The sequence below is a fragment of the Perna viridis genome, chromosome 9 (assembly GCF_037379345.1).
Source record: "Perna viridis isolate PV_CMFRI_1.1 ecotype Kerala chromosome 9, ASM3737934v1, whole genome shotgun sequence".
Taxonomy (NCBI): domain Eukaryota; kingdom Metazoa; phylum Mollusca; class Bivalvia; order Mytilida; family Mytilidae; genus Perna; species Perna viridis.
The window spans coordinates 37,219,067-37,245,450 of NC_142453.1; the positions used below are offsets into that span (position 1 = coordinate 37,219,067).

General features: G+C 32.9%; 2 protein-coding genes across 4 annotated transcripts; one reads left to right on the forward strand and one right to left on the reverse strand.

Annotated features, from left to right (window-relative positions):
• Positions 1 to 3,149: 3,149 nt before the first annotated feature.
• LOC148608250 (uncharacterized) lies at positions 3,150 to 14,882 on the forward strand. Of its 2 annotated transcripts, none has more exons than XM_088544449.1 (7): positions 3,150 to 3,265; positions 5,693 to 5,767; positions 6,278 to 6,440; positions 7,204 to 7,269; positions 7,554 to 7,589; positions 10,991 to 11,017; positions 11,781 to 14,882. In XM_088544449.1, the coding sequence occupies exons 2-7, from the start codon at positions 5,729 to 5,731 to the stop codon at positions 14,213 to 14,215; spliced, it is 2,766 nt and encodes a 921-aa protein (XP_088400575.1). In that variant the 5' UTR covers positions 3,150 to 3,265; positions 5,693 to 5,728; the 3' UTR covers positions 14,216 to 14,882. The 2 variants fall into 2 exon arrangements, with proteins under 2 accessions (XP_088400575.1, XP_088400574.1); XM_088544448.1 differs by lacking the exon at positions 3,150 to 3,265 and adding an exon at positions 3,409 to 3,559.
• Positions 14,883 to 14,978: 96 nt separating this feature from the next.
• Positions 14,979 to 23,527, reverse strand: LOC148608251 (uncharacterized). 2 transcript variants are annotated; one of them, XM_088544450.1, is made up of 6 exons: positions 23,335 to 23,527; positions 20,870 to 21,119; positions 19,804 to 19,863; positions 18,527 to 18,613; positions 17,904 to 18,044; positions 14,979 to 17,128 (listed from the first exon to the last, which is right to left on the reverse strand). In XM_088544450.1, exons 2-6 carry the CDS (start codon positions 21,104 to 21,106, stop codon positions 16,829 to 16,831), a joined length of 825 nt encoding a protein of 274 aa, XP_088400576.1. In that variant the 5' UTR covers positions 21,107 to 21,119; positions 23,335 to 23,527; the 3' UTR covers positions 14,979 to 16,828. The 2 variants fall into 2 exon arrangements, with proteins under 2 accessions (XP_088400576.1, XP_088400577.1); XM_088544451.1 differs by lacking the exon at positions 23,335 to 23,527 and adding an exon at positions 23,205 to 23,277.
• Positions 23,528 to 26,384: the final 2,857 nt, after the last annotated feature.

Consider the following 26,384-nt stretch of genomic DNA (forward strand, 5'->3'; position numbering starts at 1 on the left):
GCCAAAGCCTGTATCACATGCCGTATCAACACAATACTCCTATATTAACCCAAGGAGCGCCGGCACGCGTGGTGATATAGGTTTAGGGTTGATACCGCATATTTTACAGATTTTGACATGTCATGTTAATCATATCATATATTTTAATTATACTTCAAGTGTGTTCTGTGTAGGGGTGCGATATTGGTCAAGGGGTGTGATATGTGGTATGCAATATAGGTCTAGGGGTGTGATACAAGGTATGCGATATAGGATAAACAAAATAGAATTTAAACAATCGCTTATAATGCATGTGCAAAAGTGGTATATTTAAATCTAAATATATAATAAAAGTATATAATTAAACGCTTTACCTAGTAAAATAATAAAACATTTTCAGCAAATTCTCTTCTATAATCTTTCCTGTAAACCTCACACGTGTATGCTCCTTCATTGGTTTCCGACGGTGTGAAAGTATATCGTAAAATATCAGTATGATTAGCTAGTAAAGGTTTGTTCTGGGATGTCCACTGTTGTAGGACAGTTGGTGTAGCAGGAATAATCATACATTCTAGAATTTGTTCGGTATTCTTTCTTACTCGAATTGTACCATCGTATCCTTTGTTTGCTATTCTGATATATCCTATAATTAATAAATAAAAGATATTTGTCAATCGGGTCTTAAGCGAAGATTATATAAACACACTTGCGATTTCTGTGTTTTTGAAAAAAACATGTTACTCATTCCCAAGTACAGTGAAGCACGCTCCATAAATTGAAATTATAATTTTAAATTCTTATTGATGCTGTAGAGGACTACGCAAGAAAACGCATAAAACGATAACACGAAAACATTGATTCACCATCAGAGTATAGTGGGTAAAGGCGGTCAAGTCTTTCATTTTGAAACGTATGAGAACTTTAAGAAGGCCAATAAGTGTCAACTACGCAGGTTCTTTGTACTGTGCTAAACTTCTTACAATTAGACTTCTGGAATAGGGTTATATTGTTACAAGATTGAAGTCATCACTACAGAATCGTTCTTGGATCGTTACGGTTTATCCATCTGCAACATGAGAACTGATTTGTTCACTATTTCATAGCTGTTTATTCCTGTTATGTGTAACCCGGACTTGACTTTTTTATGAGCAACTCGGTGGGTGTTCTTTTGAAAAGCAGAGAAGGCTTATCCTACAGTATGCCTGGTCCATGCTCCCAGTTTTTAGAGGTCAGAGTTGCTCATTTGCTTTTGATTTTTATACGAGTTGTTTTGGTTATTTAATGTTATTTATTGTGTAAGTCTGTTTTCTTTGTCTAATTTTTATCCATGGATTACATTCATTTGAGTTTTGCTAGAATCTAAATTCCCTTGATTAGTCTTTCATTTAACATGCAACAATGAAACTAGTAAATTGTTGCAACGATGAGTTTTGTATTGTTATTTAAATAAGAGGTAAGGTAATGTGACAACTTTCACGATTGTATGTCGTGGCTTCAAAATAAATTAATCGCCAATATGCAATAGATAAATGATTTACCTAATCACAAACATCAATTACTCACTGTAATGATACCCTTGTGTGTTGACCTTATTGTAGCGAGTGTTTTTTTTTACCCTCCCCCCCCACCCACAAATAGTTGGACTATTTTGGGTTGCAATATAAGACACATTTTATGTGTTTTTCTACCCACACTTTAAAGTCTTAAGGACAAAAATAGCCGAGGGCTTAATCTGGGTTTAATTATTCAACCTATTTTTAATTATTCTGCATGAATATCATGATATCCTATTTATAGTACATTTTACCGTTGATTCGTTTTAATGGGGGGAAATAACAAAATAACTGATTATCGTAACCTTCTTGTTTCCAGTTGCATGAAAATAGAAAAGGAGCACAAAAATGGATATCAGTATGGATAAAAAGACCGGAATTCACAAAATGTGATGTGGAAAGTTTGCTTTTTATATCAAGAACTTTTATGACGAAGCCCTGTGTGAAAATATGACAAAAATTAAAAGAAAAAAAAAGATTCTGATAGGTGAGGTGAGGTGAATTGAGGTTATACACAGTTTAAAACAATTATCTTTACTAATGATTTAATTCAGTAAGGAAGACAATGATGTATAATTAGCACTTAAACAGGATTCCAATAATTAACAGCATTGTTACCATCGTGGACTACCAATGAAGGTGGGTGAATTAACGTAATATCAGTATGACAAACGATAATAATAAAATGTTCTCATAAAAAACAAATCGAAACGAAATAATAACTTAACAAAAACAAAACAAAACCATAGTAAATGATGACTCATTTACCTTTTATAACAAAAATCACCAACAATAAATCACAAAACACTGTCGAATTCATTTCTAGTCCAAATTGATCTCATGTGCACTTTTACCTACCGAAAGTTTGAACATGATATATTATCGTATACTCAAGTGTTCATGGTTTCCGTACCATTCATTTACTATTGAAAACTGCATGTTACAAAAAATATTTCCTTGGTGAATATGTCAAAGAGACACCAACTTCGCCGGGGTTAAAAATATCAGCGCAAGGTAAAAAATCGGTCTTAAATGAACGACCTTCATAACACAAATTATGCTTTAACTGGCCCCAAAACAACACCGTGTATGTTCACCTTTCACAATTGCTCTTTTTAACTGCTGCCTCCGACTTGTTCCTCTCAGATGTTTCCTCAAATTCCTGCCACAAAAAAAATATTTAATATTTTTTAATACCTGTTGACCGTAACATTACCGTTGTAATGCACAATACAGTTCAATACTGAATATGCCGTTATAAGATTCTATCAAACTTTCTTTGAACATTGAATAAAATCAATCAATGATTATAATCAGCACGTAAGGCAATTTTAAACGGACTTTCAACAACATCCTCCACGCTAATTTTCGGTATTATTTCCTTGTTGTAAATATTTTTTTTTTACAAAAGCAACATTAATGATATTAATGTATTAATCTATTAAATAATTGGTATAAATTGACACAAGTTATTGAACATTTAATTAAAAAGGGACGAGAAAATGCCGAAATTTTATTAATATTCCTATTATAAACTGTACTTTATCCTACATGGATAGGGCGTATCTATATTTTACCTGAGTTTATTTCGTTGTAAACTTGTTTTTAAGTTAAGTATTTATAGATAATATATGATCAACATAAATTAATTTCGATACTAAAAACGAAATCAATCTTTATTTGATATCAAATCAAACCACGCTCGTACCTAAGTAAATTCCGTGGAAATATCAGTAAGTAAAACATTTTATTCTCGTCGTCCTTTTAAAAACACATCTTTTTTATTTCAAGTTAAAGATATCAATTAAAGATTCTGTCATGTATAGATCGATATTAGTTCTTGACCTAATAGCATAATTAATATCCCGTCTATGTTTTATTCTTCCGGAATAAAACGCACATCGCATGACCGACTGTTTACGTTGAATAGGGTTCCAAACATTTTATGGAATCCGATTGTTACTTTCACTTTCGTTTTGGGCGTCTTTTATTCATTCATTGTTAGTTTTTCCAGTTTGTTGTATATTGTAAGTGTTTTCGTTTTTGTGTTTATTGTTTTCTCTCAAATTTTTCCAAAAGAATTGAGCCTTTGAATTTGATAGAATTTACTCTTGATTGCATTTAACTTAAAATTCATTGTTAAACTGAAATCATCGAATTTAACTATAGGAGATACGTCCTCAAAATCTCACAAATAAAGCGAAAACAGGAAAACGAAACGACAAGGATATCAGAATAAGGAGCTATTCGGTCGTCATGGATAAATTATCATACTGTTATACCGTCTTACATGTATGAGAGTTTGACCTTTCCGCCTATGTCTATCGCCACATTTTGACAACTTTTTCCCTCAGAAATAAACCACTTGAACAATAAACAGGCTTCTAGGAGGTTCAAGTAAATCTATGGTTACTGTATGTTGCTAAAGTATCTGCGAATATAATTTATACACCAAACATTCACCAATTTTGATCAACATTTCACTCGAACGTTACGTTAGGTATATGTTCCAGGCGACGTCGGATGTGAGTAAAACAAATTTTATTTCAGGTCGTAGACAACTTTTTGTTATTAAATTGATAGTCTTAAGCTTAGATTGCATGTTTCAATCACATTTAACACATACCTTTGTAACTACGGTATCTATAAGTTTAAAAATATAATGTAATCCTACCACAAAACAGATTATACTATACTAGTTAGGTCTTATCATAAATACAAAAATACTTCCATGAGCAGGTATACAAACTCCAGTATGATATACACTTGTTTCAATGAGTACCCTCTCACCAGGTTCATTAGTACCAAAAGTTATCAAAAGGAAAAATAAACTATACAGGAAGTGTTTATAACCCCCAAAATGAGTAAGAAAGCCAAATACAGCACCAAGAAAATATACCAAATGCTAGACAATTATTGAAGCTTCAATGTTCTCGTGCTTTTGAAATTTATAACAGATAAGTTTTCAATAGTTTGATTCCTCCGATTACCGTTAAAATGCGGAAAGTAAAGAAAAAACGAAAAATATGTCAAATGAAAAATGTAAATTTAAAAATACGCAATTTATGATTTAATTCGTTTTGTTTTGGAACTACACATTATCAACGGTATCTTTTCCATTTGTGTTTTTGCAATTTTGTATTGATGATTAAACGATCTAGTAGAACGTGAGTAGTAAAGCGTCTGGGCATTAAAAGGATTAATATTTAAAAGTAATCATTAATGTATTTTGTAAATCTAGTACAGAGAAGATATATATCACTTTTAAGGGTTACATTTGTCTAAAACATATTAAAGAGTGATCAAGGGAACCAAGGTTATAGCGGTGATCAAAAGAATGTAATCCAGGGACAAAGACCAGATATGGAAAACAGACATACACAACAAAGAACATAAAGTAACTAAAATCATACATACAAAGTAACAAAAGTAAATGAGCAACTCGGACTCCATTAAAAACTGGGAGCATGGACCAGGTGCACCGGTAGGGTAAGCGTCATCTGCTTTTCTAGAAACACCCGCCGAGTTGCTCATAAAAAAGTCAAGTCCGGGGTAGACAAAGGAGGAAAGGAAAACTATGACCCGTTGAATAAATTAGTTTGCATGGTGCTGATGGATAAACGATAACAATCCACGAGTTCATGATGACGACCATAAAACTTCTGTAGTGATGACTTCAATCTTGTAGCAACATAACCGTGCTGAGGCTGACTTCACAGTGTCTTTAGTATCCTTTATCGCAAGTTCTTTTGGGTAGATGCGATGTATCAAATCCCCGAAATTAGGATTGTTTAAAGATAATACGTCATCTATATAGCTGAAACTAAGATTGAAGGATCTAACAAAGATATGTTTAAATGGTTGTAAGAGATTGTAAGCATTGACAATTTCTGCTGGTTACAGGAATGAAAAGAAACCTTTATTTTAAGTGATCTTTTCCAAGTAACCAATTTGAATTTTACAGAGAAAAAATACGACCATCCATGTAAACTATCAACCTCTTTACTCCTAGCTAACATTCTACATAATCTTTAAGTTCAAATCGATGATATTTAGACTAAGCAGAAAACATTTGTTTTCATTCCTAATTTATTTGCTTTTTAATTACGTGATTTCTATTTTCATCCATCAATTGCATCAACATTTACTCTTAATTTCAGCCTCTTTAATACTCTTTGCGAAGATTAAAGACGAAAATGGCACGCAAGTGGATATATTCATCTCTTGTACTTTTGGTAAATACATTGTCGTTGTCTTAATTGCCAATCAACATAAAATTCAGGCACTGCCAATGGTATAATGATTTAATGTGTAGAAAAACCCACCAAACAAACAATGGTTTTTCAGTTTACATATGCTGAATTTGACATAATGATAATTATCTCTGTATTCAAATCTACACTTTTGAGAAAATCATACATTTATCTCCCACTAAATTCAACAAAATCAAACAAAATCAAGAACAATAACTTTTGCAAAGTGCCAATTTCAATTACAATCTATATGATTTTCATCTCAAAAGCGCAACAACCAAATGAAAAAAAAACTAGGATTGCTATTTATTTTTCCAACTTAGTATTTAAGTTTATTTTTTACACATGTGTTTATATCACTATGCATTATGTATTAGGTATATAAAATGTGTGTATAATATCAATAAATTAATATAGAAATCAACCATAGAATATCCATTAGACAATGATTACTTTGAGATACGTTTTTTTAACATTTTTCGTTTTCTCTAGATTTTCCAAAAAGGGAACGGATATGACCTTGTTTGTCCTGACCAGTCAGAAAAGAAGCTTTATTCAGAGACTATGTGCCAAAAACCAGTAAACTATGCCTGTATAAAAGATGTTCAGGAGAACAGCTACAGAGAAATGTGTCTTCCAATGCCTGCTGATATAGGTAAGGTTCATAATTAATGATATTACAATTGCTGCATAATAAGAGTATTTTTAGGACAATCACAATAAAAAGCCAAATTAAAAGCAAAGTCTAAATAATAAAAAATCATATTGCTAGAGACTTATTTACAAAACAGACATGTTGCTTAAAGAGAACCATGGTAAAGAAAGAGCAACCAAGGGAACCAAGGCCACAGCGGCAATCAAAAGAACGCAATTCAGCGACAAAGACCATGCATGGAAAACAGACATACACAACAAAGAACATAGAGTAACTAAAATCATACATACAAAGTAACAAAAGTAAATGAGCAACTCGGACTCCACTAAAAACTGGGAGCATGGACCAGATTCACCGGTAGGGTAAGCGTCCTCTGCTTTTCTAGAAACACCCGCCGAGTTGCTCATAAAAAGTCAAGTAAGCAAGTTACTTTATGTTCGTTGTTGTGTATGTCTGTTATTCATGTCTGGTCTTTGTCCCTGGATTACATTCTTTTGATTACCGCTATAATCTTGGTTCCCTTGATTACTGTTTAACTACAACTCCTAATTATGTTAATTCAAGTACTTCTTTGTGAGCATTCGGACCAAAAAGTAACCAACATGAATATGGCTTCATAAGTGCTTTATGTCATTTCATACATTTATCTGTCATTTTTTATCATTACCTTTTTTTAAAGATGTAGACTGTGGTAGTTTTTATTATATTACATTTATTTGTTTTTTAATCAATGCGTTTAACCACTATTTTTTTTATATTTTAGATACATGTACATACAAAGGACAAAATGAGCTTTTACTGATTCTGGGTATTGTATTTGGTCTGCAAAGTAAGTTCGTACAAACTAATGAAATAAAAGCCAATATTATTGTATTATAATAGTCTATGTTTAAAAATAAATTGATTAATTGTTACTTTAAAAATGTCTATCTAAGCCGTACAATTTTGCACATTGAATGAAATAATGTAACAATCTTGTGTTTTACCAGCAAATTGTACACACACGAGAACCAATAAAACCTTCCAATTCCATTTAAGCAATTATGTATATTCGATTTTTAATAAAGTATTAGTAAATAATGATTGCTGAACTAAAATGCAATCTCATTTCAGTTATCATTTGTTTGTGGCGAAGCAAATCAAAACGACGTGAGTTTTTATTATGTTATTATTATGTATAATATCTAAGACCTCAGAACATATTAATCTCATTCTTGATTCTCAGTGATATATTTTGTTAAGTAGCAGTCTTTATAAAAATCAGACAGAAGGTGATTCATGCATGTCAAAAACCCAACGAATGCAGTTGTTTTTCAACAAAGGTATAGATGCAATTAATTTGGCTAACATCCTCCAACTCAAAAATTTTACCAACAAAATTCCCCCCATATTTCAAAGACAAATCCTTACCAATTATTTTATATTCCTATACTTCACACATTGCATCGACATTTTCAATTATAAAAGGCTATTGCAGAACCTCGACATTGAGGACTTCAAGGCGAAACCACCTGACTGTACTTGCGAAAACCACGCTCCATAAATTTGAATTATAACTTTAAAGTTCTTATGGATGCCGTGGAGGACTATGCAAGAAAATGGATAGAACGAGAACATGAAGACATTGATTCTCTGTCAGAGTGGCCGTGAGGTCTTTAATTTTTAAACGAATTAAAGTTTTAAGTAAGTCAATGAGTGCCAAGGCTACATCAGTTTTCAAAGACCCCGATGTAGCAAAAACATTGCCTACTATACATGACAAATAAGTTACCAGCAGACAAAGCCCAAAACAACTTTGTTTTTGTCTGCAAAACGTTTTACATCCAATGTTAATTATCAGAGGTAGACGTAGAAAATAATAGCAGTGATAAGACATATACTGCTACCACACTCTCCAACGAAGAGATTGTGAAAAACCATAAATCTGTGCTATCCTCTTTTGGTCTCTCTACCAAGGACGATGATTGTGATTTACCATCTATGTACTGTATTCCTAAACTCCACAAGAATCCATACAAACAACTTTACATAGCTGGATCTGCAAAATGTACCACCAAACCTCTTTCTAAACGTTTAACTTCTATACTCACAACTGTCAAAGAGGGTCTGCAATCCTATCACAACACTTGTTACTCCGTAGTAGTATAAATTCAATGTAGATCCAGAAAAATTCGAAAGATCTTTTGGCGACAATCAGTTCAAGACTATTATCAGAATATAACAGCGTTAAAACCTATAACTTTTCAACACTGTATACTTCTATTCACAATACACAGTTCAAATCCCGTCTTAAAAACATTATACATCGTTGTTTTTTTTTCAAAAAAGATGGTACACTTGGATAGAGATTCCTCATACTTTGTAAACAATAATTCCAAATCATCTTTAAAATATACAGAAGAAGATGTTTACAAAATGCTGGAATTTTTAATCGAAGACATATTTGTCCAGTGTGGTGGACGCATTTTTCAACAAACGGTCGGCATTCCAATGGGAATAAATTGTGCTCCTCTACTGGCTGACCTATTCCTTCACTCTTATGAGGCTGACTTTATAGCTGATCTGATCAGAAAGAAAGAATATCGTTTAGCAAGATCTTTTAATCTCAGTTTCCGCTATATAGATGACGTATTATCTTTAAACAATCCTACTCTCGGGGATTTGATACATCACATCTACCCCCAAAGAACTTGAGATAAATGATACTACCGACACTGTGAGGTCAGCCTCATATATTGACCTACACTTAGAAATCGATAGTAAAGGAAAACTATTGACCAAACCCTACGACAAACGTGATAACTTTTCATTCAGAATTGTCAACTTTCCTTTCATCTGTGGAAACATTCCTTCAGCACCTGCGTATGGAGTGTTATTATCACAGCTCATACGCTATGGCAGAGCGCCGAAACTACACAGACGTTTTGTATCGGGCTAGAATTCTAACAAATAGGCTTCTGGAACAGGGTTATGTTGCTACAAGATTGAAATCATCACTACAAAAGTTTTATGGTCGTCATCATGAACTCATGGATCGCTATGGTGTATCCATCTGCGCCATCAAAACTGATTTGTTCAACGTGTCATAGTTTTCCTTACCGCTTTCGTCTACCCCAGACTTGACTTTTTATGAGCAACTCGGCGGGTGTTTCTAGAAAAGCAGAGGACGCTTACCCTACTGGTGCACCTGGTTCATGCTCCCAGTAGTCAGTGGTGTCCGAGTTGCTTATTTGCTTTTGTTACTCTGTATTTATAATTTTAGTTACTTTATGTTCTTTGCTGTGCATGTCTGGTCTTTGTCCCTGGATTACATTCTTTTGATTACCGCTATAACATTGGTTCCCTTGATTACTCTTGTTCAGAAACAGTTACTGATCACATAACCAGTCTTAGTTTTTCATTAGTTTGTTGCGGTTTTGAGATAAAAATAATATAGACAGTTTATGAAATTGGCACTTTGCAAGAGTTATTGTTCTTGATTCAATTGGTTGATTTTAGTGGGAGATAAATTTGTGATTTTCTAAAAGTGAAGATCTGAATTCAGAAATGATTATCGTTTTGTGAAAGTATAACATATCGTTTGTTTGGTGGGTTTTTCTACACCACGAATCACTTTACCATTGTAGCGTCTGGGTTTTATCTGGACTGGTATTTAAACGTTCCCACAAGTTTTTGTTTGTTTGTTTGTTTGTTCTGCATATGTCTATCATATTTACTATTTTTCCGTCATCCTTTCCCGAGTGATTATAGATCAACTTTTTCATGTTGTCTTTTTTACTTTATAACTTTAACTTTTATCACGTGAATAGACTTACATTTATATTGTAGTTATAATAACAATCTTCTGCATTACATGAATTAAAAATTATCCAAGTCATACAAAACAAGTATTAAGTAGCACTCCAGATAAGAAATGTGCAAAATGTGATACATTTTTGGAAAGCCTTTTATTTTTATTTTTTTTTATTTTTGATGTTTTGTTTAAAATGCTAAAGTAAAAAGAAAATTACATGTGCCTTTTCATAGAACGCTTGTTCATATAACATGAAAATTATATAAAATACACTGTAGAATTTAAAATTAAGGGAGATAACTCTTCAAATGACACTAAAATACACTAGAAACTATTGGATTTTCAATGTGAATAAACTCCTTAGAGCAGACAGATTGATATGAATAATTATACAAGTATGTTGTTTTTGTTTTTTTGTTTTTGTTTGTTTTTGTTTTTTTTTAATGCCTTTCAATTTGCTTATACTTAGTTACGTATAGAAATAGAAAAGACCACTTTAATCCATTAAGTTTGACTAAATACCGTTATCAAGTTTCAAAGATGAGAAATGGCATACGCAACCAAATTAACTACAAATTAAGTCTATTGTATGGGTTTAATGTTGATAGTTTATATGATAGATTTGGGTAAGTTGGACTCATTTTTATGTTTTTTATTGCAATTAGACACCACTATAACGGTTTTTTTCGGATTTAGAATGTGACATATTTAACTCAATGTTATATAAACACTTAGTCTGGTTTAATTTGTCTTTTAGGAACTTCTTCCATCAAAAATAGTCTAGGTATGTAAAAATAATATTTGAATTATAGTTGTCTTTAGCTTTACTTGTGTATGCACTGCTACGAATAGTTAATGTTTGCCTCGGTTGTTTTATGTCTGATACGCATATACGTTAAAGGAAATTCAGCAAAGCTTGGTAGCGGGTAACCAATAATTTTTTCTAATGCTTTGATCCCTAAGATTTTAAATCGGTTGTCGATTTCGGATATTTCACGTAATGCAATAATTTCGTTATTCTAGAACTACACAGTCTTTTTGTATCGCGCTAGAATTCTGACAAATAGGCTTCTGGAACAGGGTTATGTTACTACAAGATTGAAATCATCCATACAGAAGTTTTATGGTCGTCATCATGAACTCGTGGATCGTTACGGTGCATCCATCTGCGCTATGAAAACTGATTTGTTCAAAGTGTCATAGTTTCTTTCTTCTTTCAGATGTTTCTAAAAAAGCATAGGACGCTTACCCCACCGGTGCACCTGGTCCATGCTCTCAGTTTTTAGTGGAGTCCGAGTTGCTCATTTGTTTTTGTTACTTTGTATTTATGATTTTAGTTACTTTGTGTTTTTGTTGTGTATGTCTGTTATCCATGTCTGGTCTTTGTCCCTGGATTACATTCTTTTGATTACAGCTATAACCTTGGTTCCCTTGATTACTTTTTCATAGTGTGTGACCACGTAATTACTTATTTGGTTGCTGTTTGGAAGAAATCTGTAAACTTAAAAGAGAATGATTTATCATATGTTGTGATATTTATGTTATAGATCAATTTACTAAACGGCTAAAAGAATGGGAAGAGTTTGACAAGTTGTATGTCCACACCAGAGCGGCAGAAGAAGTAATGAAGAAGATCACAGAACAGAACGTTGTGGTTATAACAGGAAATGTAGGGTGTGGTAAAACATATCTGTCCCATCATACAGCTCTGAAGATGAGAGACAAAGGCTACAAGATTGTTCCTGTTGATGACCCAGCACAAATCATGCAGTATTGTATACAAGGAACAAGAACTCTTTTTGTTGTAGACAATGTATGTGGATTGGTAACACTTAATAAAACCTATTTAGATAATTGGATATCAAACCTAGAATCAATTGAAAAATTATTAGTGGCCAGTAGTAAAATTTTGGCTACCTGCAGGTTACACGTATTCAATGATGTTAGGCTTCAAAAAAGTATTTCTATGTTCAAGAAGAATGAATGTAATATTTGTTCAGAAAGGTTGTCTCTTTCTTTAAAAGAGAGAAAAAAATTTGTACAAACCTATTTTAAAGAAGATACAGGTCAAATATATGATGGTTGTACTGTATGTATGAGCAACCCATATATATTTTTTGAAAGTGATCTTGAAAGGTTATATCAAAATGGTAAGGAAGACAAGAGAATGTATTGTGCTTTAGTTCTTTGTGTTATGTTTAACAACAACTTAACAGACGAACTAATTATGAGTAAGTCGATGAAATCGTGTTTAAGAGATGTTTTTATGGAATGTAAATTGCCAAAGTCAGAAACAGGGAAAGGCATACAGCAATCTCTGAAACAACTGTTGGGTGTGTACATTTGTGACACAGGAAAAGGCAGATATGAAGTCATTCATGATATGTTATTTGATATCTTTGCTAGGTATTTTATTAAAAGGTCAACGGTACTTTTTATCAAATACGCTGATCCTCTTTTTATAAAGGAAAGATTCTTGTGGGCCAACAATAAGGACACAGATAAAAGTTTTGACCTTTGCGTCAACTTAAACAAAAAGAACCTCAATGAATACTTTAAACGATTAGAAAAAGACTGGAGCAGTGGGGGAGTCGATGTTGTTTTTGATAACAGAAACATGGATTCAGAAGTTTTTCGACAAAAGTTCCTTTCTTATCTAGAAAAGCTTGAATTTCCTACCCAAAAAGACTTAGTGCAGACAAAAGATTCTAAGACAGGTGAAACGCCACTTTACCACATCTCCCATTATGGCGACATAATGTTTATCAAATGGATGTTAAATAATGGAGCAGATTACAGGTATAACCTTTACTCTTCCTTAAAAGTTGCATGTCAGGAAGGTTGTACCGACCTTGTCAGGTTTCTAGTTCAGCACTACAAGACTAACAACATCAATGATAAACATGAGATAACACTATTGCAAATAGCCTGTCATAAAAATCATGATGACGTAGTCAAAGTACTTCTACAATGTGAAGATGTTAAAGTAGACCAATGTGATAGTAATGGTCATACTGCCTTGTATCAAGGGTGTCAAGAGGGACATTTAAACATAGTTAAGGTTCTGATTCAACACTCAGCTGATATAAATAAGAGTAACAAGAATGGAGCATCGCCTCTCTATGTAGCAAGTCAGAATGGACATGTAATGGTGGTCGAAGAACTACTTAGAAATTCTGTAGACATCAACAAATGTCGACATGACAATACCTCACCATTACAGATAGCGTGTTATTATAATCATCCTGACGTAGTTGAACAACTTCTCCGGTTGCCAGAGATAGATATCAACCAAAGTGACGAAGATGGCTGTACATCCCTATACCATGCCTGTCAGGAAGGCAATCTTGATATAGTTACGACATTATTGAATCACTCAGCTGATATCAACAAGAGTAACAAAAATGAAGCATCCCCGCTCTATATAGCCAGTGAAAACGGACATAGTACGGTAGTCAATACATTGTTGCAAAATTCCGCTGATATAAACATAAGTGAGAAGTCCGGCGCTTCCCCTCTCTATATAGCATGTCAGAAGGGACATATAAAAGTTGTTAGGGTACTAATACAGCACTTGGCAAATATTAACCAAAGCAAACTGAACGGAACATCTCCTCTCTATATCGCATGTCAGAATGGACATGCATTAGTGGTAAAAGAATTAATAAAACACTCAGCAGATATTAACAAAGGTAGATGTGATGGTATAACACCTTTACAAATAGCCTGTTATTATAACCGCGAAGACGTAGTTAGAGAACTTCTCTTTTCTGAAGAGATAAACATCGACCAGTGTGACAGTACTGGTTGTACCTCTCTACATGTCGCATGTAAGAAAGGGCATACATTTATAATTGATGAATTGATTCAACACAAAGCAGATAAGAATAAACCCGATAATACTGGTAGAACACCTTTACAAATTGCATCAAAGTTTGGCAGAGATAAAATGGTAAAATCGCTACAAATCGCGGGGTTGTAAGATGAAAAAAAAAATTAAAACATTTTAATACAGCAAATAATTTCTTTTACAAACAATTAAGAAAGTCATGACATAAATGTTAGTTTGTTAATTGCATAAAATGTATGTATATAAGAAGCTCTATCGTAATAGATGACAAAAGAAAATGATCACTTGATTGATAAAAAAACTTGATATCCTTTCTAAGGACAATTAAAAAATTGCACAATGGAAATCACACTTTACCTTTTGAAATCCTTCGTAAATCCTAGACTTAATGGCAAGATTATATCGAAGATGTTTTGCGGTTTCACATGCGAACTATATTGACTGTAATTTTATATTTCATTGATTTTATGAGCTATTTTTTCAAGGTAGGATTTTTTGTTCTATACAATGTAAAAAATTGTATTATCTGTGTATATCTATTTGGCAGTGCTACAGATTGTGATTGGTTGACTTAATTTTATTAATACTACTGTAAAAATGAAATTAGGAAAAGCAGTTTTGTAAGCTTTAGAAGAAAAGGATGATACTTTTTTTACTTGACTTATTCTTTTATATTGTACAAGGTATAAACTGCATTGTTGGTAAATATGTATTGCTTTACAAAAACCATTGTTAACCTTGTATTTTACAGGTTAAACTTGTATCTAATATCGATGACAAATAAACTGAAAAAAAGTTGTTTCTGTAATTCCGCTTCAGCCTTTACTCCTATTGATTAATTGTTGACAGAAGTGAATATTTTGTATCTGAATTTACTGAAAATTACAAATAGTAATCTCTTCTCATCTTTATGTACAAAATGTCATAAAAATACAAAAACACAAAAATACAAAATAACAAAAACAAAACAAACAAGAGATTGGATAATGAAATTTACCGACATGAACATTAACTTAATAAGTATTTAACAGTGAATGGTCACAAAGCTGAGTACTTACTCAAGAGTTTAGTAGCAGTCACCACATAGTTGTAACTACAATCTCTGATTGCAACAATTAAAAAAATCCACATTCGCTATTTTAGCACATGCAGTGTCTGCAACTTCAATACATCTAGCATCCCGATGGCATATATTGGAAATTCATGATGATACGACAAAGATTCTAATATTTATTATAATTGACAGTCATTTAGTTACAAGTAGTATATATTAACAAAATACAATAAAAATACTCCCACTTGCCTAACCAATACTAAATAAATTCATTTGAAATATGTGCATGTATGTTCAAAAGATCCCTTTTTAGATTGTATAAACATACTTTGTTTATTATTTATTTTTTTTATTCTGTGTTAGGGGGTGATTCCATCCAATAAGATGTTAGAAGTCCTTACATTTATTCCATTATACGGGCATGATCACGTGTTGCTGCCTCTCCATTTTTTAATATTACAATAATTGTATATGATCGCAGAAAATGGAAACGAGGAATTTGTAAATAAATCAACTACATGTGTTAAACAGCAACTAAACAGTGAAAGTAAAATCAAGTTGAAGTTGTTTGTTTGTTTGTTTGTTGGGGTTTAACGTCCGAGCAGCAATATTTCAGCTATATTCAGACAATGAACATGAAATTGATGATAAAATGAACATGAAATGATGAATGGAAAAAGGATGGGACACAAGGAGAATGGGGTCGACAAATTTTGATTGCCACTGGAAGTGGGGAGAGGTGGGTAGGGTCGGGCAATTTAGCCTCCTGTGGCGGAGCCCTACGGTTCCTACTCCGAGAAAATACCACAGTAGGGTTCTTGAACGTGCGAGGAACGTGGCATCTTTCCCAACACGGTGCACCACTATGGTTTGCGGTCAGGTTTTCTGTATTATAGCCTGACAACCCCAGCATGTAACACGCTAGGGTTACCCCATTCCACCACCTGGGGCACACATCCCAGTTGCTCTGTGGACAGAGCGCCCTAGCCCCCGGCTAGGGTTCTGAGCACTATTTAGTCGCCTTTTACGACAAGCTTAGCGCTGCTGCAGGCCTATTCTTTTAACACCCGGACCTGCATGGGGCTCAAGTTGAAGAAAACATAAAAGTAATAAAAACTAAATTTGAACTACGATTAAAGTCATTTGTTTATGTTTAATCATAGAATTGTACACATAATAAATAATACCAGAAATAATTAATATAAATAGCTATCATACCCGTATCGTACGTCAGCTTGATGCGATGCAGCAGGCCGAGGAATGATATCCCCGTTCCTTGGAGCAACGACATTTTTGCACATTCTTTCATTTGTTATTATTCGTTACCATTGGCATTCACTTGGAAAATGCTTTGATACTTCAGTGATTTTTCCAAATGAAATTCCACTTAAATATTAAACAGGATGTTTTTTTTCTGAATTTGAAATGTTGCACTTAATTAAGTCAGAGCTTGACAAGAACCATAATTGACACCTGAGTTCTTTCACTTACTACCAGAGATATTTACTTGTCGTCATTATAAATCACGGTAAAGAGCCAGCCAACAAAAGCTAATGATACATCAATTATCAAATTTAGTATCAAGTCAAGTAATGTACATGCTTTTCAAACAGACCCTCTAAACAAGCAGTAGTAAAATTGAGTGTTTAAAGTTTAGTTATAATTCTAAGTGTACTTAAAGGTATAAAAGTTTAGTCTGTGTAGGGAGGCGGATCATTTTCATACGGCGGTGGTTCCTTCTCATACGGTGGCGGATTCATGGTTGAAGTCCCTGGATCATTCATTCCATTATCCATGTTTGGTCTCATACAATTAACAGCATACTGTTGTGTGATTGGCGTAAGCAGTTGTTGCTGTCTGGTAAGCACAACCAATTGTTGGTCTCTCGAGGTTGCTACCTCATGGTGCAGTCTACTTGGCGTGTTCACTAGTTGAGAATTATATTCATGAACCTGTAACTGGGAATCCTGGGGCCCGATGCAAACGAAGGTCTAGGAAGAAGAACAAACAAAATATAATAAATTCATTTATTGTAATTTTTGCAGTTATAAAACATTTAATTTGCAATAAACAAAGGTCGTTTATATTCAAAACAACATTAAAGACATGCTAAAATCATAAACACATTTGTTGTGTTTGACTGTCAGTTTGCGTACTTGTATTTGTTTGTTTGTTGATTTTGTTTGTTTTTGTTGGGGTTCTTGGGAGGCTACCATACACACTTTGTACCAATGAAAATGATAACAGTCATTTTATAGAATTAAAAGACCTTAAAATTGCTTTTTTAGATATCGTCCAAAAAGTTTTTTTTCAATTTTTTTTTTAACAAATTAGCCTGATGTGATGTACGCAAACAACAGTTTTTGCTTAAAGTTCGTGTGATATAATGTTTGCCCTATTTGCTTTTATTGATAGAGTAATCAAGGGAACCAAGGTTATAGCGGTAATCATGTACCAAATAATTTTTTTTTGCCTTTATTGATTCGTTTATCTTACTGTTCCTTATAGATGTATTCACTAAATCTAGTACGAATTCTTTATCGGCTCAAACAATAGTTCCACACACACATCCACACACGCACGCACTTTTTTACCATGATGTAGCTTCTGTGACATACTTTAGTAGAACTCATTGATAGGACTTTCTAATTTTTTGGTTTGGTTCTAATGCTGCTGATGAGTGATTACTAGTTAAAACATGCGAATGGCATACCGGAACTTACAGTATTAGTGCAATTGATATTTATATATACGTTTTTGATATACCTGGTGTTGATGTTTCTTCCATTTGGTAAAACACCAAGAATAAAATGCTCCGCCTATCGCAAATATTATTTCCAATAAAGATAAAATGATAATTGCTATGGAAAGAGCCGATGTTTTGTAAATTCCTTCTTCTTTGAATCTCTGCAGAAACAAAAAAAGTAAACATATATCATTTTTTATAACTGTACAACGAAGTTTAACGTTTAAATAAGTGCGTGCGTAAATTTTGATCGATAACATATTTGCCCAGTGTGGATGGCGTGTTGTCAACGGACAGTTGGCATTCCACATCATCAATTTGGCTTTCCTTGTAGCAACATTCGTCAGCGCCTGCGTAAGGAGTTTTAATATCACGCATACGTTATGCTAGAACTTTCCACAGCTTCTTTTTATATCGCGCTATACTTCTTACAATTAGGCTTCTTGAACGGGGTTTCGTTGTTACAAGATTAACATCATCACTACAAATGTTCTATGGTTGTCAGGATGAACTCGCTATGGAGTATCCACCCACATTATTTTATTCACCAAGATGTGTATCATTTTTCTTTTATTGTCTAACAAGCAATTTATGCATTGATCCGCTTATGGAGAGCATATAACAATATAATCTAATTTCTTACCACTAAACTGCTGAAAATTCCAATGCAAAAAATGGCTGGCCCAAATAAAGAGGCACCAAGAAAGCTGAATACGATGAACAATATTTTCTAAAATGAGAGTTTAAGAATCTTACACCGGTACTAGGCCAGAACCTGATCAGACATCCTATGTCAAGTGTTTTCTAGTTCACTTACTAGGTATAGTAACAAAACATCTAAATCATATCCGTTTCATTTTTGATGATGTTCTTACTTTTAAAAATACAAAAATGTCAACCATTTATATTGCAAAATTTCGATATAATATATCAAAATATATCTTGTAATAAGTATGCTAGCACAAGACGTAAAAGTTATCCTTAAATATTTATAAGACGAAAAGCTAGATACTTATCATGCTAAAAAACCTGGTTTAACCCAAAATTTCCATCAGAATATCCGTTAGTCAGTTCGTTTTTTTTTTATTGTCATTTGCTTTTCTGACATTCTTTTTTAAGTGTTCCTTTTGAATATTGTCTAATTGATCAGTTCCATGTTTTTTTTTCATATTGTGAAAGTACTTTCATTCGTGGATTCCAATTTATGTGTTTTAGGGGGAAATGATCAGTTTGTATATTCTTGAATTCGTGGATTTGACAACTCTATCATACAAACGAATGGAAAATTTCCTTTGTGTTTGGACACAAATTTCGTGGTAAACCATACCCACAAAATTCATAAAAATTAGTAGCCCACGAAAATAATACTTTCACTGTAAACTTCTTTTGTATTTATATGGCATGATGTTTCATTGGGGCGTCAGAAAAGTGTTGTGTAGGCAAGATAAGGACATTTCACTTGATATTTTTTATCTCAAATTTTGAAAATTAAGATTTACATGTATTTTCAATGTAGAAATAAAACGATGAAATGGGGGTGAAAGGGTAATATAGAAATTTGCGATTAACTTGATAACCGGAGGCATGGTAAGTGGCAAACATATGTTATACCTGTTTGAAAAATAACATGTCTTCAGAACAATTGGTTGAATACATATTTATTTCCTATATTTTCTAAAAACACGTGTGAAATCAGATGCATTTGAACGATATCTGATTACAACTCAAATACAAAATCTTATCATGGTCACTCAACCTATCAAATACACAAAAAATATTCAGGATACAGAAATGTAGTTATACACAATTATAAACAAATATAAACAAATATAAATGTAGTTATATACAAATATAAACGTCCAATTTGTAAATTACTTATGGTTCTAAACAAAAATTAATTTAAAATATGCGTATACGTACCAGACGTCTTTTCTGTTTATAATAACATTTCCATATCGGCAGAGTTCCAGTGAAGATAAACTACAATATATGAATGTATCTCAAAAACGAATTTCAAGAATGTCGTAGCAGCATATTAAATTTAAAATATAATTTGACGATTAACGAAATAACCAATCCGCGCAAAGATTGGCAAGAATTACTCCCCCTGATTACGCGGGACATTCACTGATAAATAAAAGGATACAATGTATTTGCTTAATTCATTGTTTAATATCATTATGAAAAGTAAATACACAAAACTTATCTATAGTCAAATGAAGTTAATAATTGTAACAAAATTTACAAGTATAAAGTTTTTATTCAAAGAGTTATCAAGGGAACCGAGGTTATAGCGTTAATCAAAAGAATGTAATCCAGGGACAAAGATCAGACATGGAAAACAGACATACACAACAAAGAACATACAGTAACTAAAATCATACATACAAAGTAAAAAAAGCAAATGAGCAACTCGGACTCCACCAAAAACTGGGAGCATGGACCAGGTGCACCGGTAAAATTATACCACAAGGAAGTACTGATAATTATAAATTTGGAACTTCAGATTATATTGTGCTTGTTCAAGTATGATTCTGGGACGAATAAATAAACTAAATAATCTACTTAAATGTGAGATATGAATTTGGAAAAATAAAATTAATTTCGGTTGTCTAGGAAGATTACGCGTCCTTCTTTTTAAGAGTCTTTTGATTTAGATCCAGGTAAAATGTTAAGAGTATTGTGTAACGCATGTAATACTATTCCTGTACAAAATCTTACATAAATGTTAGATTATTTAGGTACATATATCACATAAAAATATAATCATACCAGATGTCAGATAGTAATACACAAGGTCTCCATAAATATTTTACAGAATATCAACCGACTGGCGGATACAATGTGGTCTTTGTTCCAAGATGCTGATTTTCTTCCTCAAGTTAATTATCTATAAAGATCTACGTGATTACGGCAAAAATGTAAACGATGGAAAAAAAAACAAATTAATGTATCGTATGACATAGGTAATACATTTCCAACTCACCCATCCAGATAACAGCAAACATGGTAGATCATAACTGTACAAAATTCTATCGACCGTAATACCAACTAAACTTAAGATAAAAATCAAAATCCCAAATGTTATTTGACAGCCTCCAAATACCACCATAGTCCTGATGGGGAAGACGTTCGCCCCCTCTGCTGTGCAAGTATTTGATTCTTGTGTTATCCTTGACGTTGTTCGTACTGTAATATCAGGTTCTGCCATGGCCAATGGCATATAAAAAAAATAACTGAAAAATTGATTATGCCTGTCATTTACTTTAGTTTACCGTAATTAAACTGACCGTCAATTAAAAAATAAATCACGGAAACTATCGCATGGGATAAAAAAAATACGGCATAAATGGTCAGTCCGTGGTAAAACAATGATAACCTGGAGTTTCCGTGATTTATTTCTTAGATTTTAATACGACGTCATTAAAAGGCTTTGAGACCACGTGGTGAGTGCTACTGTAAGTGGTTACGTGTGTAAGTGATTTTTACGGAATAAAAACTTTTTAAAACATAGCGTTTACTATTTTTATTAAGTATTCCAATCTAATTAGCTTATGCATTATGATAAGTTCTTCCCCTTTTACGACCTCAACGATGACAGTTTTTACAACATTGTAAATTCCATGTATATATCGTTAACAACATGGATACCATCCCAAAAAATAGAGCCGTTTATAGGTAAAAACGCCATTATCTGATTTATTCCATTCAGTTTTCGTCATTGTATATTCAAAACAATATTTTTTAAAGGAATACAGTTATTAGTAGACCGTAAATTCTTTGAATATTGCAATTGACAACCATGTCACGTTGTCGGCTGAATGACTCCATTTGCAATGTCAATTTCGGGTGTCAATTTCACTTAATGAGAGTCTACAAGAAAAAAAGTATTTATGGATGTGTAAAATCGGACCATTCACTCACAAACCTGGCAATAAAGTCCTTCGGACAAAAGCCACGCCCAATAAGTCGCGTGCTGTGCATATAACAATCGAAAATCAAGCACAGTTGTGGTCTCAAATCCTTTTAAGGACGTTATATTCAGGATTGAACAAACTTGTACACATAGCTTGAGGACTTCGGTGAAAAATCCGAAACATAATGTGTATGTTCGCTGATTATTTTCAGATTATACCATTACGTCCAATATGTAAACATTTCACTTTCGTTTTAAGTGGTTGAAAGTGCACAGTTAATTAAAACAATTACTGTGTACAAAACGTTTTATATCCAACGTTTATTATCAGAGGTAGACGTAGAAAATAATAGCAGTGATAAGACCTACACTTCTACCACTCTTTTCAAGGAAGAGATTGTGGAAAACCATAAATCTGTGCTATCCTCTTTTGGTCTCTCTACCAAGGACGATGATTGTGATTTACCGTCTATGTACTGGATTCCTAAACTTTACGACAAACGTGATGACTTTTCATTCAGAATTGTCAACTTTCCTTTCATCTGTGGCAACATCCCTTCGGCTCCTGCGTATGGAGTGTTCATATCACAACTCATACGTTATGCCAGAGCTTGCCGAAACTACGCAGACTTTTTGTATCGCGCTAGAACTCTAACAAATAGGCTTCTGGAACAGGGTTATGTTGCTACAAGATTGAAGTCATCACTACAGAAGTTTTATGATCGTCATCATGAACTCGTGGATCGTTATGGTGTATCCATCAGCACCATGAAAACTGATTTATTCAACGGGTCATAGTTTTCCTTTCCTCGTTTGTCTACCCCGGACTTGACTTTTTATGAGCAACTCGGCGGGTGTTTCTAGAAAAGCAGAGGACGCTTACCCTACCGGTGCACCTGGTCCATGCTCCCAGTTTTTAGTGGAGTCCTAGTTGCTCATTTACTTTTGTTACTTTCTATGTATGATTTTAGTATGTATGATTTTAGTTACTTTATGTTCTTTGTTGTGTATGTCTGTTTTCCATGTCTGGTCTTTGTCCCTGGATTACATTCTTTTGATTACCGCTATAACCTTGGTTCCCTTGATTACTCTTAAATTATTTGTTGTAGAAAATTTTCAATAATTCAGCTTATTTTCAATACAACGCCTAGTTAATCTTCCTTATTTTCAATTCCACGCCTAGTTAATCTTCCTTATTTTCAATACAACGCCTAGTTAATTTTCCTCATTTTCAATACAACGCCTATAGTTAATCTTCCTCATTTTCAATACAACGACTAGTTAATTTTCCGATTTTTCAATACGGCCCCTAGTTAGTCTTCCTCATTTTCAATACAACGCCTAGTTAATCTTCCTTTTTTTCAATACAACGCCTAGTTAATCTTCCTCATTTTCAATACAACACCTAGTTAATCTTCCTTATTTTCCATGCCCAATTAATCTTCCTTATTTTCAATATACTTCCTAGTTAATCTTTCCCGTACTTGTTTACTCTCTGTTTAAAGAAAAAAAAATAATATAGATATATGACTTACCGTTCATTCACTTCACTACACTACGGATTGTGTCGAAAATAATTTGATTTTTATGACGATTGGAATAAAAAGGAAGTAAACAAATGTCATTGTCTTTTTAATAGACGAATGAGTATTTGGACTCTAAGCTTGATTGATTTCAGTTCTATATTTCATAAAATGTCGTGAATATTCATATTTCATCACGTTATCAGTTACTGTTCTCGATTTGTTCCCTACATTCACTCCGTGCGATTAAGTTCAGTAAAAATAACAATAAATAAAATTTAAAGTTTATTACATTCAAATCAATGACCCGCTAATGACCCAATAACTATACAAACATATATGATTCATTAACAACACCGTATTTGACAAAAAAAAGTGTATTCTGTTGCAAAAGGTAGTTAATAAAAGTTTTATAGATAATATTAATATTCATGATTAAGTATATATTAATCGCAATCAACAAAAATACAATGAGTGATCATGTGTGATAGGTATATACTCTATATTAAAACCTCCTCATGTCTTATGCAAGCAAACAAGAATAGATATTATTTATTATTATGTATTACATCTCTTATAAAGCGCTATATCTATAATACATATACTCAAAGCGCTGTACATAACGTTACATGCATATACAAAAAAAAATAGATACAAGTACATCAAATTACAAAAATAAAAATAACACGACAAAATCAAATTGAATGAATATCAAGTAACACAATGATACCTATTTTAGATACATTGTTATTTAGTTGCATAAGTCACCACGGGTAGATACTTAAAGGTTTAAAGGCCATATTATGATTATAAAAATTGCCATTAACTTTCAGTGCAATTCACATTATATACTTATATGTGTATGCTATACCCAATCACGAATCAATATAGTATCAAGAATGATCAAATACTGTGTAAAATTAAAGTAATTAACAATCATGTTGTCCTATGGTGGATTCTTGTGTTTCGTTATAAATGTACATTAACTAGTAAGAATGTCTATATTTACCAAGTTCATCACCCAAACCAATTTTTCTTCACAAGTTAAATATATGAAGTTGGACAATTTATACTTAAGCTTATATAGAGTAATTTTATCATTATTCTATTTTGAACGCTTAAATAAAAATGAGTTTCACCCTCAATTTCATTACGAGATGCACATCTCAAACATAATCTATCTTGTCGGAGAGTGCTCTAATACATGAGCGCAGGAACTGGTACGGTTGGTACTGCTTTACCCGTACTAATAATTTTGGCAGATGCGGTATGCCGTGCCAATATTTTTTTTTTTTTTTTTTTTTTGTATTTTTCTTTCTTGGACATATATCACCTGTTTTCTTATTGTCTATTTTGTTCGGAATTAAAATGACATTTCCAGATGTCAGAAACAGTACCATTAAGTTTTAACTTCCTACTTCTATGATCTTCCAGTCTCCACTCTAAGTTTATGTGCAGATATTCTTAGTTTGGTTAGATTTTTCCTATGCTCAAAATTTCTTGCGGTCCCTGTTGTTATATATAATTGCGGCGCTCAAGACAGAGTGTAAAAATGTTGCAATTCAAATATGAAAACCAAAAACTGAAGTAGGTCTATAGACTGTCTGAATAGTTTTCAACACTTTGTTCGAGTTGTGGTTTCTTAGACGCGTTTCCTGTCCGTTTCCTCTCTAAAGTCGCTTTTTTGAAAGTTTAACTACGATAATAGCTTAGAATATCTTTCCAAATGAAGAATGGTTAAAATATGTCGCACAATCTTTCCATTTAAGAAATAACTGGGATAGGCGTAATATATTTCCATTTAAGAAATGCTTGGGAAAGGCGTAATATATTTCCATTTAAGAAATGCTTGGGAAAGGCGTAATGTCTTCCTATTTGAAGAATGACTAGGACTGATGTTATGTCTTTCCATTTGAAGAATGACTAGGACAAATGTTATATCTTTCCATTTAAAGAATGGCTAGAATAAATACAATACATTCAATTTAAGGAAAGGCTTGGATAGATGTAATATATTTCCATTCAAGAAATTCTTAAGATAGGTGCGATTCTCTCCATTTGAAGAATGGTCAGGATAGTTAATGAAAACAATATTTCAATTTGAAGAAAAAAAATAAGATATGTTTTTATAGTATCCATATGGAGAATGGTCAGAATATATCGAATATATTTCCATTTAAAAAAAAGAGTTGTGTAACAACTTTCAATTTGAAGAAAAATCAGTTATGCACCTGCTCCATGCTCCCAGTTTCAGTGCAGTTCGACTAGGCGGGTGTTTTAAGCAGAGGACGCTTACCCTACCGGTGCACCTGGTCCATGCTCCCAGTTTTAGTGCATTTCGACTAGCTGATTTACTTTTGTTACTTTGTATTATTTTAGTTATTTCATGTTCTGTGTTGTATGTGTCAGGACTACATTCTTTTGATTTCCGCTAGAATCTTGGTTCCTTTGATTACTATATAATAGCTTTTCAATAATAGAGTCGACAGGATAGGTGAATAAAATTCAATTTGAAGCATGACTAGAGAAGGAATAAAAACATTCCCTTTAAAGATTGACTACAATGGTTATTAGCTTTTCATTTGAAAAATGTCTAAGATATATATGTAAAAGTTCCATTTTTGAAGAATTGATGTGATAGTTTGTAGAATGACCAAGAATTAGATGCAAGAGTTTTTCATTTGTAGAATGACAACAAAATAAATGTAATACCACTTTTTGTAGAATGGGTGCGACAGCTTCCCTTTTCAGGAATGTCTGAATAGAACTAAAATGTTATAGCCTATTTGTAGAATGGGTTTGACATCTTCTCTTTTCTGGATGTCTGAATAGAACTAAACATGTTATGGCCTATTTGTAGAATGGGTTTGACATCTTCTCTTTTCTGGATGTCTGAATAGAACTAAAAGCTACTTCGAACTTCTCTTCGAAATGTTTTAACCTGTATTTTGTCGTGCCATCGGTTATGCCTTCCATATATAGTTTACAATTATATAACTTTATGCCAAAATTACAATTATACAATGCAAAAATCACAACATTCGGAATAAAATGATTTACAT